This window comes from Trachinotus anak, unplaced genomic scaffold, assembly GCF_046630095.1.
Source record: "Trachinotus anak isolate AG129_WGS33_773 ecotype Australia unplaced genomic scaffold, CSIRO_AGI_Tana_v1 ptg000008l, whole genome shotgun sequence".
In the NCBI taxonomy this organism is placed as follows: Eukaryota; Metazoa; Chordata; class Actinopteri; order Carangiformes; family Carangidae; genus Trachinotus; species Trachinotus anak.
In genome coordinates, this window is record NW_027273859.1 from 11563303 (window position 1) to 11580044 (window position 16742).

A 16742-nucleotide genomic window follows, 5' to 3' on the forward strand; every position below is an offset into this window, starting at 1 on the left:
CTTCATCATGGGATTTCCAGTGGAAGAGGAGGACTTTGTTCAACATTTCTCTCCCAGCATTCCTCAACCTTTGATCACTGGTGTCATGTAGAACGTTCTCTACTACATGCATGGTCATAACATGAACATAACATAACCTGTATCTGATCTTAAGGTAGATGTTAGGCCATTCAGACATTACAGACATGAAGCTGATACACCTAATAACAAGGTGGGCTGTCAATGAGATTTACAGTGTCATTACTCTGTCTCTGTGTCTGAGTTATGACTGTGTGGCTGTCAGCGCAGGTTTTTCATGCTCTATAACTAAGAACTGACCTCCAGGGGGATTTCTCTATGATACGTCTGGTTTCACCGCTCGTCACATGCTGTCATCAAGTCGAGCAGATGTGACCCAGCGCCTGACGTAACGCAGCCATGTAACTGAAGTCCTGTGATATTCAAATCTGTTGAGGCTGTTCTTGTTTTCTTTTTTTTCTTTCTTTCTTTTTTTTTTGAGTAGCCTGCCTTTAAAACTGTTGCTGGTCGCTGTGTGTCTGTTCCCATCTTGATAAGAACATTTATCTCTATGTAACTGTCCACAGTCAATGAAAGTCACAAAAACTGTTCACTTTTATGAACTTTCTTTTTACTTGTGACGCACAGTTAACAGGAGCACACTCGTAACCTGGTGCTTTGGCAGATCCCTTTTCGGCTGAAAAATACCCTTTTATATATATACCTTTTTCTCTCACTTTCCTTGTGCAGTCAGCTCGCTGATAGTGTGAAATACACTAAAAAAAGCTCATGTTTTACTTCTTAGCCCTGTGTGTGAAACATCAGGGAGGATGTTTGCTGGGCAGGCCATAATCAGACAACCAAATCTTGATCTTCTGCATTAGTCTTGTACATTGAAACTGTTTTGCCACAGCTTTGTGTGTGTGTGTGCATATACACATATACACATATACACATGGTTCCAAAAGTGTTTGTTTGTGTCTGTTTATGCCTGGGTATGTATTTGTGTATGTAAGTGTAGGTTTCTGTCCGTGTATGTATGTCCCAGTTGGTGAGTGGGAGTCGTGGTGTGGGTGGGGTTCAGTTTTCAGATTGGGTCTAGATGACAGTCAGGAGTCTTTGTTGTGGTTTGGGGCCCAGCTATCCTGGAGCCCTGCCTTGTTCTGCTGCCACACTGTGCGCTAGATTAAGGGCAGATTTAACCTTTAGCACAGACTCTACAGCTCTGAAGATAAAAGGGTGTTTTGCCATCCGAGGCAATAAAATAGTGCTGATTAGAACTTGAAAATGTCATTTGCATGATTATCATCAGTGTGTTTGCTTTCTTTAGACTCTTTAAAGTATCAGAATTGATCTCCTTAGGCTTCTGTCTTTTTTTTCCTTTTGTAGACTGCCTGTCTGAACACTGGGCATACTCTGTATTCAGAGGCATATTAAGTCTGGTGATACTAAAGAATAATCACAGTTTATTAGAAATTGGATTTTATTTAATTAGTTTTGGCCATCTTTCCTATTGGTAATAAAAACATTAGATTCACAAAGTGAATTGCTGAGATCTGGGAATGATGCAACATTACTAAAAAGAAGCCTGTTGGGGCAGGAAATCTGATCATACAGGTTTTTTAAATGAACCCTCCGGTTAGACAAACTAACATGGAAAAGAAAGTGAAGGCAGGTTGTGGACACAGTTTTGTGCAATTATGACATTTCAGGCGCTCTCACTTTCAATTTTACTACCAAATGAAGTGATTTAGATTATCTGGCTAAACAGGCTTTTAAACAGTCTGGTGACAACCTGTCCAATCATCTGAAGCCTACTTTTCTTGTCAGACTTGTCAGGTTTCCAGATCATAGCAGTTACTTAGATGATTAAATTATTCTAACTGATTTTACTTACTTTACTTACATACTCTGCAGCCATAGAGGAGACCTGCTCACATCATCATACTAACATCTGCACAATTACAATGCTAAAAATATTATGCTAAGAAAGTATAATATTTGTCATGTTCACCATCATAGTGTAGCATGCTAACATGCCAATTAACACTAAGCACAAGGTAAAGTTGAGTCTGATGGGAATCTGTGAGGTTTTGCAGATATTTAGTCATAAACCAAAATATGGGGCAATTAAAATTTGGGAGCACTAGAACAAAAGTAAGGGGGTCACCAAAGTTATTAAACTTCATCCCAAATGAGAACATGAATGTGTGTACCACATTTCATGGCAATTCACCCAATAGTAGTCAAAACCAGAAATGCAGAGCTCATGGTGGCGCTGGGAGGAGTCGGAGGATTACCAGAATCATTAGGATTCATAGTGGGGGAACCATTAATGCTCGTACAAAATTTTATCTAAATCCATCATGTTGCTGAAATATTTCAATCTGGACCAAAGTGGTGGACTGAGAGATCGGCATCCCATTAGCTGTGGCTAAAAATAAAGACCTATGTAAAGGGAATTATTCTTTCATTATCCTATCATCCTTTACTTTCATTTATCATTTATTTTAAGACCTAAGTTGTCTGGAGTCCATTTGTCTTGATAGTCTTCCCTTCCTGTCTTGCTCAGGCCGCAGCACGGGCTGTCACCATTGTTAACCTGATTGACTGACAACAAATGTTTTGAAGATGAAAATATAAATCTGTCTTGCAATCATTTACCTTTTTTTCTCCACTGCAAACACTATTCATAAAAAAACTTGCCTGTAATGTCCCTTTTTCAGCCGACCCTCAGCTCTGACTCCAGCTTGTTTCCTCCAGCTGATTGGGTGCATGGACAGGAAGTTTTCTATATTCCTCCACACATCCGTTCAGAAACAAGAAGTGCACCGGGTATTGTCTTGAAACCCCCTCTGAACCTATTATGCAAGGGTCAGCCTGTGTGTGTGTGTGGAGAGAAGGATTTTGTCTGGGCTGCGTTTACCTAATCCTGAGTAGTTTTTTGATCAGACCCCAGACTTGGTGTTGGATTAACTGATTGTGTAATGCATTGGTTTCATTCCTCCCTCGTTGCAGCCAATTAGCACATCTGGCCCTACTACAGTCAGATCAAGCTAATCCACCATCCCATCAGTGGGTAATCACCATTTAACCCAGCATAAAACTCTTCCCTCTCCACTAACCACTTCTCTATTGTCTCTGAATACCTGAGTTTGCCTCGTCTTCGGTGACTCCCGGCCAAAAAGCAGCGATGCTCTGAGTTTGAGCTGGTCGCCTGCCTGCCTGCCTGCCTGCCTGCCCTGTCATTTAGATAATAGCTGTTTTCTGCCTGTTTTTGTTCAGCCTCCAGGCTTTTATTACAAGGTGTCAGCCTTTGTGTTTTACTGCAGGGAGATTTACCTGCACCATGTTCTGCTTAAGGAACTGCTGCTGGTGTAACAAAGAGACTAAATCAAGACTTAATGCATTAAGTGTCATTATAATATTACTTTGTTCTCCTGTTGCTTGTTTATTCTCGTCATTGAAAAAAAAAAACATCCACATCTACCAATGAGAAAAGTGAGAACAGCTGCGAGATAAACTGTATGACTTTTTTTTAGAGGAGTCGAAGCCTGTGTTAACACAATTCACTGTAGTGTTTGGGGTGTTTGAGGTCTTGTTAAGTGAATATTTTCCAGTTCAGCAGCGTGCCAGATCAACTTTCAGAGGGGATTGGCTGGATATGAATCTGCTCACAGTGAATTGTGAAGCAAGTGCAAGCGCGCACACACTCCTACAAGAGTCCCAGAATGTTTTGTGAGCACCCATAACCCTCCCTCTGTGCATTCACCTCAGCTATTTCCCTTTCCACCTCTTTCCAGAACAATAAATCTCTTCTCTTACTGTGTGTATGCTGGTGTCTGTGACAGATTAGCAGAGTGATTTCAACTCTGAGGGTGGAGGCTTTTCTTGGGGAAATGACCCAGCTTGCTACTGGCACCCCCGGCTCCTCTCCTTCTCTCCTCTGGGGTGAAAGGGCTTTACAGCTCCTTTGTTTTCAATGTTCGTCTCTGTCAAAGAGTTCAGAGGACGTGCCTCAGAATGATGGAGGGCCATATGGGCATGTGTGTGTGGAGAGGATGGGTCCCAAATGTCATGTGAAAGGGAAGAATGTGGTTAACAAAACCATCCTCAATATTTCATCTCCCGTAACCTTCTTTGAAGGAGTGCTCTTCTTTCTCTCGATGGACCCTCGAAGCCAGTCAGTGACCCTCTGAAACCATCTGCTCCACACCGCTGCGTCCGTGTTGTTGAATACCAGAAGAAAGTGTGTGTGTTTTAATTAATGTGGCCCAGTGAGCAGGGCGCAATGTGACGCCGGTTTCCTGTTGAGGGGTCGAGTTGTGGTTCGCGCAGCTTGGTCTCACCCACGCCACAAAGAAGAATCAACACATCTCACACACACACACACACACACACACAACAGCTGTATCAGGTCCAGGATTAACTCGCTGGAGAGCTCTCCGCGCTTGTAGAGTTCGTGTAGGCTCTGTGGAGAAGAGGCAGAGTGGCTGTAAACCAGTTTTCCCAGAGGACAGAAGCGGGATCACCAGCGCAGTTTGTGACTGAAAGTCACACGGAGTGAACTCTCGCTCTGAGGACAGGAAACTGGCCACCAAACAGCTGGAGCGATGGGAAAGGAGACTGGCTTTGCCCTGGCTTATTTTTCTACATGGAAATATTTCTTCCTCCAATATCAACTTTCAGATATCTAACTTGTAGCACTGAATGTGGAATTGGGAGCCGATTTTTTTTTTTTTTTTTTTTTTTTTTTTTTTTTTTGGATGTGGTAAGAATTTTCAGGAGTGACTTAAATGAATATTTAATAGTTAAGCGATAAAAGATTGAAACGATCTGGGACCCTGGGGACCGGTGCTATGAAATATGTATTTGAATTGGCCAAATGCTTGTGACCCTGTGACCTACTAAGGCGCATCTTTCCTCACCTTTTCCACATTTCTCTCACTTTATCAGTTTGTAAAAACAGTGAGAACGATTTCTTTTTTTTCATTTAAACACAGGCAAATAATATAATTTGTCCTTGTTTAAATGCATCAGACCTGGACTTGTTCTGATCAGATTCGTGTTGGATAACATGTCTGGGTGTTCATTTTCACTGTCGCCTCCCCTCATGAAGAGCGCCAGCTGACACGGTTATAATTTCTCCATTTATTATCAAGCCAGTAAAAAGAACAAAGCTCTCCACCCCGCTATGCATATGTTGTGGTTCGGTACTTGCTATTTAATTGTTTAAAAGGGCGTGGGGGGGGCTCCTACAGTAATATCTCTCTTTTTCTTCCCCCCCCCTTTCTTCTTTTTTTTTTAAAGTTCATTACCATCATCAGAGACGCGTCGTAGGGGTTAATTTAGCGCCGGGCTGGGGAGCGTCAGGGCGCACACAGTGGGCTAGTTGTGTCGATCACTCCCGCAGAGGCGATGCCCTTTTGTGGAGAGGTCTCCTGTCACACAGAGGACAGACGGCATTCACAGTCGGGACACAGGGACACAAAGAGAAGAACTGCATTTTAAAAGACTCTATTCTTTCTCCGCAGCCGCTGGGTGTTGACTGTGGGTGTTTGAGAGGATCTTTGTTGCCTGGAGAAAAGTAGAGAAGAAGAATACGCGCCGTGAACGGGTTGGGGGAATTTTATGGACAGGGTTACTACAGTGCAGCTGATGCTGTCATCCACTCCACCTCTGTCTGCCTTCCCGGAGTTACTCGTCTTGTTTTGGATGAGGAGCGGAACTTTTACGCAGTGTCTTACGCACTGACTGTTCGAGTTGTGACTGAACACGAACTGTCGTGATGAAGTTTGTCTCCTCGGTACCTGCGGGACAGCGGTTTGAGTCCGATCATTAACTTCAAGAAGAAGGCATTTTGTGGATATCTGCCTAAAGGATGCCAGTTGATAAATTCACAAACATGGAGGAAAAACTGTGGATATTAGAGGATCTCAATATGATGTACATCCGCCAGATTGCCCTCAGTTTACAGGTAAAAGTTGATCTCGATCTCCATTTGACCATCACTAGTCGTTGACCCTCTGCACGCGTTTTTGTTGCTCTTATTTGCGCTTCTGTCACCAGTTTTTACACAATCTCCAAGTTGCATTGTGTGTCAGTGGACGAGGTGTGTATGTGATCATGTCTCAAACTGTTTTACCTTCTCGTTTTGATTGATTGATTGATTGATTATCCACCCTGCTTACAATAATGCTCAATAATAACTGAAACTTATTTTCAGACATGTCTTCCCCCCCCTAAAGTACAGTGCATTACTGTGTTAATAGACTGAGTGTGCAGCTGTGCCTCAGTGTTGTAAAGTTTACAGAGGGGCTGGTTGAAGAATCTTTCTATGTGACAAACAAGTCGAGCTGACACTGGTGTGGTCTCTCCCTTTACAGATGGCAAAGCTCTCACTGACAGCAAATAGAAAACAACACTGCATGCCATCCATCTCTCCCTCTCTGTGTCTCCCCTTCCAACTGGGGTTCACACACAGTCCACAGCTGCACATATGGGCCTCATAAGTCCCCGTGGGAGTGTGTGTGCATACTAGTGTTGTGTTCTGAGAAAGACAGAAACAGGAGACCTTCCATACAGCATGATGAAGGTTTATCATTTATGTAACATCTCACCTTTTTTTGCAACTCTCCACAGTCTGTCTAAAAGTCGACGATTACAGAGGAAATACCTTAAGAATGTATCTGTCCAGGGGAAGAAGAGACACATGGACACTTTGGAAATGCTACAGGAATTTCAAAGGGGAACTCTAATATACTTTATTTTCTGGCCCTGTAATCTGAAAAGATATTGGCTGTCTGTGCCGCAGCTGTTTAGCATTGTGAAAAGCAGTTTCTTTCTCACTATGTCAGCTGAAATCTGGTCCAAAAGGCCCTCAGCTGTGTGACACTAGGGCTGTATGAGAGGTGATATCACTCACTGCTGTGTTGTACCTGCTAGCTAGTTTGGCATCATTTTCATATGATGTGTTGCTTTGTTTATCTACTTGTGCCAAGTGCCACAGAGCATGCCAGGTGTCTGGCTTTTTAATCACATGAAAGGAGATATGTGACCATGAAATAATATACACACCTGCCAACTTCCTCATCTGCTGTGGAGTCTAGATTATTATGTTTTTGGGATGTTGCAGATCTGTCTTTGAAACTCTCTTTAAGCTATTTGCACTCATGATCAAGGATAGAGTGTAAAAGTGATTTCTTTGAGGTGTTTTTTCAGCACCTGTAACCTGAAATGCACTGGCACAGACCAGCTATCACGAGGTCTTTTTTACCAACAAGTTGATCAGGCATAATCAGCTTTTTAGTTCCTGTCACAGAGCCTCCTTTGATAAAGAAACTTGTTTACAGCTTGGATAAAGACTGGAAAGTGGCACATTATCTGAATATTGAATCTCGGGCATTATGTTAGGAATGCAGATAATAGGCATTTCTGTCTGAAGACCTTTGTGCTTTTAAGCATTTTCTGCTCTTCGTTTCAGTTTTATATCTCTTAATGCAATTGCAAGCACAGGAATGTGTAATAACAGGATGATGAGCCCTCTTTTAGCCCTGTGGGAAAACTCTCAGAGTTCAGAGGTCAGGGTCGGCTGCAGAGCGCCACTACTCTGCAATAACCAGTGAGAATTTCAGGTAATTGAATACAAAGTCATGCTCGTCTTCAGCTCATGAGTATTTTTGCTGGTAAACACTCACTTGTTTGCTCACATGCTCACTCACTGAAGTCACCCCCCCCCCCCCCCCCCCCCCCCGCGTCTCCTCTGCTTGGGTGGGTTTATGAGACAGGGATTCTTTGTATGTGGCTGAGCTGCACAGCCCACAGTCTAACTGTAATTTCAGCGAGCTATGGATGTTTTTATCTTCCGGGGTCTTTCATAAATGTCTTGTTAGCCCATTATGACTTGCAGTTCTGCAAACTATTTTCACCTCCTTTTGTTTTTCCCTGCAGCAACATACAGTGTACCTGAAAGTCACTCCCACCTCTGACACATGCACACATATAACCTGTATGTGTGTCTGCAATGGTCATCTCAGAAGATAGAGGCATCAGCCATTTAAAAAGAGAGTTAAAAAGTGAGAAGATCATGCATGTCCTGAGGTTCCAGCATTCCTCAGGCACGTAGGGAGCGGTCATTGTGTTATGTTCGAGCTCAGTAGGACGTACCTTCTCTGCTCTTCAGGTTTTAACAAGTCTGTTATAATAGGAATAACTGCATTCTTGGCTGCACTGCACTGTTTTCTTTCGTCTTTCCCTCCTCTCTTACGAGGCCCATAATACAGTCACTGCATTTCCGCCTCAAAGGAGAGGTGGCTGCTGGGAAACAGGAAATGGTCTTGTGCAATTACTGTTTCCCACCGGGAAAGACAACATGATGTCATTGAACCCACTGCCATTAAAAGACATATACACACCATTTCCTGTCACCACAGACCTGGACACACATGGCATTTTTTTTCTTATTCACTGTGTATTTAATGTCGCCCTGTTGTTTACTTCTCTCTTAGCCTTCTTCACCTCCTCAGGCTCAGTCCCCCTGGCCTTTCCCCTTCTCTCCATTGATAGCCTGAGGGCCGTAGATGGACACTTTCTCCCTGGTCTAATTTTAGCCTGCAGACTGGCCTTGACTACATAAATGGCGGCTTTGCCAGTTAAATGTTGACGTTTGTGAAGGGATTTCTGAGGTCATTCATTTTTGCCCAAGTTATAAAAGCAGGATTTGTGCTGAGCATTTCATTCTGTAAGTCACTCATTGTTTGCGAAAGTACAATACTTTCTCTATGTGTGAGTGTGTATGTGTGTTGACCTCACTGGAGAGCAGCCCTGATCTAAATCAGAGGTTCAGCTTGGGGCATTAAGCTGCTACAGCTCTGGCTGCTTCTGATCATACCAATGATATCATCTGATGAAAGACTATAAAGATTTTGAGTCCTGCTGCAGTTATTTTATATATTGCAGCTTTAGGAGTAAGACAAATGAAATCATGTTATGAAGCAACTGTTGTGGTCATGGTAGCTCATCCTCTGGCCCTGGTTGACTGTGAGCTCACGTGGGGGTCAGGTGGGAGTTTCTCACTGCCTCACCCAGGATTCATGTTTGACCTCTCACACGCTCCCCGACTCTAAACTTAGCTGTGGCCATGCCTCGGATAGTTCTGGAGATTCTAGACCCTGCAGGCAGGCCTTTAATATCCATCGGCTGATATTCATGCAGCCTCTCTCTCATCTGATCTCAGACCACTGGTCAATCCGCCTTGATCATCTGATTGAGTATGACTCATCAGAAACCAGAGATCAGTGCCTCCTGTATTTGAGACTACACTGATGTAATTGCACAGACACATCTCCTCTGTATGATTCAGATTTCTTCCTTTGAAAGCATGTTGTCTGAGGACATTCACTCTGGCTAATTTACAATTTTCCTGCAGTATGAAAAGCCATATGTCATGCTTTCTAAATGTAGGAGTTACCCCGTGTCTGTGCTGTCCCTGGCCTGATGATTCTCTACCATGATGATGAATTGTAGTTAGAGCAAAGGTTAATCTTATTTGTACTGGAATAGCAAAACAGTGCAAGTAAGGTTTAGCTTCCGTCCCCAAGCTTACCTGGTTTAGACTCATAATTACATTCCACTTCATTTGTAATGTGTAATGCTATTTTTTCTATCCTTGTCTTTATTCACCATCATCTTCTCTTATCATTTTCACCATTAATTTGATCATTCTCCATCCTATTGCCCATTTCTTCCTTTTTTGTGATAAATTAATCCTTTCAGCATTAAAGTCAGTATCAATATATCTTTCCATGAAGAAGCAGAAAGTCAGCAGTAGAAACCTGCATGTGTGTATGTTAGTTCAGCTGTGGGGTTGTTTAAGTAGCATAAGTTACACCAGACCTGCTTGCTTCAGTGGAAGGTGTGCTAAAGCTAACAGCGCTCGCTCTCCTGTGACACAGAATACACAGTCATGTCCGATCCAAAACACATTCCTGCACAACGAACCACTTCATCGTACACTGCTCCCCGTGGAGCTCGTCTCTGTGTGCTTCTGACAGTATGTATGAGTAAATAGTGAGTGTAAAACTAATAATCCAATACTGTAAGCCCCATAATCAAGCAGAGTGTTTTGATTAATTAGGGACATTAGGTTTATCAGCCAGGATTTCATCTTGAACGTGAGGTTCTTTTTTTTTCCTTCTTTTTTGATTTAGTTTGTTTGCTGTGTGTATGCGTTGTGTCTTTGTAAGTGTGTCTCTGGCATCTGTACCATGGATAGCTACAGTAGGTTCCAGTTTTTCCAGTGCTGAATGCCAAAATCAAGCACAGTGTGTGTGTGTGTGAAGTAGAGGAGAAAGGGGGCTTTGTATCACATCACATACACCCAGCGCTGCCTACCAAGCTCCCTCCGCTTCGTCTCGGAACCGCGCATCGAGCTCCTAACCTTCAGCCACATCTTCCAAGCCTTCCTGTCTCCCAGCCAACCTCAAGTCTACTAACCACAGTTCAAACCAACACTTCCCCTACCCCCAGCGCTGTATCCCCCTCCTTGTCCGTACCTCAGTCCTCTCCTCACTCCAGCCATCGCCCATGCAGCGGATAGGTGGAGCAGCACACGTCTGAATAGGCACTCTGTGTGAGCAGGAACCAGTAAGATGCCACGGCCTGAGCCAGTTTCCTTTGAAAAACAGCAGGCTTGAGCCAGAAGAGTGTGAAGGAGAAAACACCAAGCCAAAGCGAGAGGTGTTGTTATTGGAATATCGACCTGACTCCCTGCACCTCCCCAGCCAGCTTCTTTTTTTTGTCATTCTCTTCCCTTCTCCACACTATCTCTACCTGAAACTATTTAAATATTTCACTCTGCTCCCTCTATCTCAGCTTACAGCCCCTATTTCCACACACTTTTATCTCCCCCTTAAGGGTCACCTTACTTTAATCCTCCGTCTCCACACTTTCTACTTTCACCTGGAGATGCAGAAAGATGCTTTAGCAGTTTAAGGCTTTTTTAAGGCAAAGAAAATTAGAGCCACTTAGGCTGTTTGAATCGAGACTGCAGGCATTATTCAAATCAGCACAGATTGGATTTAATGCAAGGTTTGACTTATGTCAACAGCTCGCGAGTCACTGTTTAGAAGTGGAGATATTAAAAATGTTGTATTCCTTTGTAAAAACACGCAATTTAAAACATCTGAGCAAGTCCTGGAGGTGCAGCTGGTGTTGCAGGCTGTTTAATCAGATGGCTGTCTTTGAAAATGTGTGCGAACACACAATTTGTTAAAAAGAGCATTTGGAAACATGTTTAATTGAGTCTGGAGATGTCGCTTTTGAGTTTGTCCATATGGATGCAATTTATGCTCATGTCTGTGTGATCTATTTGTGTGCTTTCCAGCTCATGTGGTACACTGTGCAAAGTGTACATGATTACGTGCAAGGTTGTGGTTCATTCAGCAACTATATTGATCTTTGATGAGGTTTATGTACAGTATGTGGATGGGGGGGGGGGTTAAAACATGCATGAATAATTCAGTCCATTTCTGTATGTTTATCTCTCTCTGATCTCCGATCTCTCTATCCATCACAACACTGTAGCCATGCAAAGAGAGTGCCCTGGAACAGAGAGTAGGTGGAAGTCAGAGAGGCGAAACAAGAGCTGTCTAAACAAACAATTACAACCATTAGAACGATCCACTCCCCAGTGCACATTGCTCTGATAGCATCAATAGCATCACCAGCACTGCAACTGTAACCCTAAAGACTGTGTCTTCTCAGGCAGCATGAGTGTGTCTTCGCTGTGTGTTTAAGCAGCAAGCCAAAGTGTCTAATTGAATCACTGCACGCTGCGGGACCCTTGGTCACTGAGTTTCTGCATGCATTTGTGTGTGTGTGTGTGTGTGTGAGATTGTGTGTGTGTGTGTGTGTGTTTGGCAGGTGGAACAACTCTGTCAGCATTTGGAGGACTGCCTTCTGAGCATCTGAGAGTCCATTCTGCTTTCATCAAGGACAAGAGACTCTCTCTTCTCTCCGTTATATATGATGTAACTATGTTGTTATTGACTCTGTCTCCATGTCTGATTATCACAGCGTCTATAAGAGATCCAGCAACATCACAGTTTGGTTGTTTTAATGATGATCATCTTGAATCGTGCAAAACTTAAAATAACAGAGCAGGCTGAGTAGTGGGCCTCACAGCATCTGTTAGAGTTTTATTATCAGAAAGGCAAGACTAGTTTACGTTTTCTGTGACATCTGTTGGGGGATGACTGGCCTTCAGAAGATGGATTGCCGTGTGCTGTTAAGGGATATCTAAATGCCAAAGGCGAACTGTCAGGGGGGAATTCCAGGGTTTAGAGACGGGTCAGCAGGAGCTGGGGCTTAAAGCTGAGGTAGATCTAAGGGCGAAGGATCCTGAAAGGGGCCTCTTGTTGTGGTATGAGGTGTTGAGAGGCATGGCTAAGCTGTTCTGTCCCCAAAACAACACCCCCTCCCTAGAAAACAGCCTCTCTGTCTCACCATGATGAGATCAGTGGAAGAAACTCTCGAGCGGGATGATGTCATGTTTGGGAGCTGAGGTCAAAAGCTCAGGGTCACATTAGGGGAAGACGTGTGTGTGTCTGTATGTGGGAGGGGTGTGTACTGTTTGACACAGGCTCTTGTGCTTATGTGTTGTCGTTTCTTCTTTCTGCTTTCTTCCTGCACACACAAACATACATAAGCACACAGACCTTTGACGCTGTTACCCTTTGTGTCCTCCTTCACCTCTTCCATTAGTGAAGCTAAACCAAAGCTTGTAGAGCCTCCTCAGGTTGTCAGGGTTGAAGTGTGTCCATATGTCAGTGTATGTGTTTCTAATCTTGTCATCACTAGGAGATGAAAAGGTTAATCCATCTTATCTTCATTGGGATGGACTAAGAACCTGGACAAAGGATTCCCATTGGTTCTGGGGAGAAGCTTGGCTCAGTATGATTGGCTGAGACAGATAACTAACCGCACCAAAGACCTCTGTTAACCCCTGAACCACCAAGCCCCTCTGAAACACTGTGTCATTGGTCAGTATGTCACCGTTGACTGTTATGCAACATGCATGTGTACGTTTTTTGGGCTCTATTTTAGGCCTACATAAAAATACACATACAGCTCATGTCCTCACAGTTGGCAACCACAGCTGTCACTGTAGGATCCATCAAGACTGGCAGTCAGTATATATAGCTCTGATTTCATTTGCATAATACTGACGTATGGTTTGCATTTGCTGTGCATCACTGTCTCCTGATGCTGTGAGGTTTCTCATGTTGTACACATTGATACTCCTGTAGTGATACTTAAACATAGCCTTGTCCGAGGAAAATTTCTGTTACTTCGTGACAGGCAATAAAGCTTTCTTGAATCTGGATCTTCATAAATGTCTGTGTTAGCTGGGCTTGTGACTGCAGTCGATAGAGTATACAGCACATTTTATAATCTAGATTTACAGGCTAGTTCAGTTGCATGGTCCAGCTAGTATTTAAAGTGCTAAGGAGAGCTGAATGAATATAACCTCTTCTATGTTATAACAAGCTTGAATCAATTACTGTGTGATGTTGATGTCATACTGTTATGTGTCAGGCTCTAGTCCACTCCCATCAGACTTGGAAGTTAGACAACAGTCATGTCCACGAGTCTTTCTACAGCACCTCAGGCTGCCTGACACTGGGAAGAAAGCAAGTCTCTGCATGCGTCTTATGCTTGCATGAGACACAACCATGACAGGCACATAACAATATGGACACAGTTCAGTAAAGAGAGTAAAGAAGACGAGTGTATCATGCTGTTTCTGTCTGTAAATGTTGTGATGCCCTCTTATGGCCATTAGGGGGCTGATAGGCTAACCATCTTGAAGAAATTAGTGAATAGATTTTTTCTCCTTCCATCCTCCAGGTGAAAACAAGGGACACTGTTGTAATATCAATGATAACAGGTAGAAAAAAAAGAGAGACAATAAAAAACAGATAGATGGAATCTTATGCAATATTTAAAGTTATGTACACTACATTATACTACAGTATACTGTAGTATAATCCATATTTACTGCACTGTTTAGCTAAATAATTGCAATTGTTACTGTAACACCATAAAAGACAGTTTTGGAAGAAAAAGGTATCACATTCAAGTCTCTATTCTTATTCCTGGGACATTGCAATAAAGCGATTCAAAGCTTTTCCATGTGCCTCAGTGCTTCATTTGAGCCCTGCACAGAGACCTTTCTTAAAACAAAGGGCTGTGAAGAAAATGTCTAAAATATGTGAAAGAGAAACACTGGTCTGTCCCTCAACAACCACCGTCAACAAAGGCATCAGATTCAAATCTGCACAGGCCCAAAGTGTGAGTTTTTGTTAGCTCAGTTACTGTACAGTTACTCCTCTATAGGCCATGATAGGAATTAAGATTTAATTCTTATCCATCTTTAGAAAAAAAACATTTAATAAAGAGATAACAGGTTACACAGAAATGGGAGGGAAAGAGACACGTGGCTAAGGAAGGCTCTTGTTTGTGTATAACTACAGTATCTACAGTAGGAAGGAAGTGGTCTTGAGGATGTACAGTAGCAGCAGAAAGGAAGAGAGAAATAGTTGTTTGAGAAAAGCACTGTCGTCAGTGAGTCAATAGGAAATGCTTGAGTCTCAGAGGGAGAGGGCTGAGTAGGTAAGTCCGGCTGAAGGAATGTCCTCTCATCCTGTGAAGTGCAGTGTAATGACATTGGGAATGATGCTATCGTTCATTCAGCTGGTCCCACTGAGTCATCGAGCATGGGAAAACTGAGGCAGACTCTGTGCAAGTATGTGTCCTTATTGTGTATCCAGATTCCTTGAATGTTTTCACAAATTCAGTGTGTGTGTGTTGTCGTCTGGTCAGTAGCTTCTTCGTATTTAACAGGTGGACATGATGAGTTTAATCCACCAGTGTTTTGACTGTTTTTTTTTCTGTGCATCTTTGTATTGGCATCACATATGATCTGTGAGCTACAATGCCCCCCCAGTGAACTGTGAGTGTAAATTTGTCTCTGACAGCACTTCTCTGGCTGGCTCCCTGGCACAGCTACTTGCTGATGAAACCTTAATCTGATTAACTGTAGGATATTTACAGCACTAAGTCCTGAGTTATCAAGGCTCATCTTGTTTTTGTTGCACACGTCCACTCGCGCAGAGATGAGCAAAGGGAGGGAGAGAGAGGGTTGAAGGCAAATTGTAAATCCTGTAGGACTTTGTTAACGTTCTTGTTGGTGTTTGGTGCTTTTGGCTTCTGTGTCCCCTGCTCCCCCCGTGAAGTGAACTTCGTGACAAAGCACCCTTCCTCTGTTGTCCTTAGCTAGAGGTAAAGAGCTGTGTTCACCCTGCCAGGTGCACAGATGTATTATTGCACCATTGAGATGGACTTTGTTGCTCTGTTGCTCTTAACTAAGGCTGCCCACAGACTGACTCTCTCCTCCTCCATCCTGATCCTCCTACACGTCATCTGCTGCATCTCTGGACCGTGTATCTCATTCCACTTCTGCACTCACCCACAAACACACAACACACAACAAAACAAGCGTTGTGATTTTTGTTCTTGCATCACTGAGATCCATTTTGCTTTGCTGATATTTAGGGAGATGTTAAAACAACAAAATGGGAACATGGTTTGATGCCTTACACTTGTTTCCTGCAGAGGTATATTTTCATAACGTCCTCCTCGTGTTTGCAAAATATGTCGTGGCCACTCTATTATTAGTTTTCCAGTGCGGATTTCCTGGAGCCAAACTCTCAGTTAGCTGATTCACCCTAACCCCTGTTTTATTCCCACACTTCATTTTAGCCGGACTCATCTGAGTTTTCCGTTTCCACCTGCCCACAAATCACTCTCATACATCACTGGTTGACAAGGCGACACGCTCCGCTGCACAACAGCTTCCCAGTGCGCACATATGGGCCAGGCAATAAGCAGAGGCAGGCACAGAAAGAGAAAGGGCAGAGGGAGACAAATGAAGATTTTTATTTGACCAGGAATGATAAGTTGTTCTGTCATATATGCACCAATGATTGCTAATGTTATGTATGCACGCTGTGGTGTCTTCATGTTGGGACAGTTCAGACTGATAATTTAGAGTACAGTTGTGGTTATGTAGCTGCCGTTGCCAACAAATAATCATAATAAACCTATATATTGTGGGAGGAATTTGAATTGTGCTGGTAGTATGTTGACTATATTATAGTTGTTGTCTTTTTCATTCTGTGTCACTAAATAATCTTCATAGAATGGGGACATAAATGTGTCGGAGAGTGATTTACAGTTTATGTCCATGTGGTATCACTTCACTAGATAGATATCTCATCTAAAATACTTGCATTATTTACAGGTTAACTGCCTGGAGGTTTTGCTGTGATAGTTTTTTTTTTTTTATCCTGTTTTATTGCAATAATGAATAAACAAAGGACACTTGAGGCTGTCTACGTATTAAATGTATGACTCCCTTGATAAATGCAGAGATAATGCTCACTGACATACAATATTTTAGCTTCTTGTTTGACTCATGGGAGCAAGCAAGGCCATGTGGAGAACAGGGGATGTTTTGGCTGCACTGCGCAGCAATGCAAACAGCATATTGACCAGTGCCTTGTGTAAAAACCTGAGTCATAACTTTAAAAAAAGAAAAGCGTGTTTTTTTTTTTTCCCCACTGTGGGTGGTGTAGGCACTAGAGCGTCCACAGTGGATTTTACTAACACTCTTGCAACCCACT

At 43.0% G+C, this 16742-nt stretch overlaps 1 protein-coding gene across 5 annotated transcripts in view; it reads left to right on the top strand.

The window, feature by feature from the left end:
• rtkna (rhotekin a) overlaps positions 1-16742 on the top strand; it is a 55134-nt gene that overhangs the window by 11484 nt on the left and 26908 nt on the right. Inside the window, exon 1 of one of the 5 annotated variants that reach the window (XM_071482611.1) lies at positions 5248-5974. The exons of the other annotated variants lie outside the window; for them this stretch is intronic. Within the exon in view, the coding sequence (XP_071338712.1) occupies positions 5879-5974 (96 nt within the window). The 5' untranslated portion in view covers positions 5248-5878. Of the gene's footprint in view, positions 1-5247; positions 5975-16742 lie in introns of those variants that run through there. 5 annotated transcript variants of the gene reach the window in all.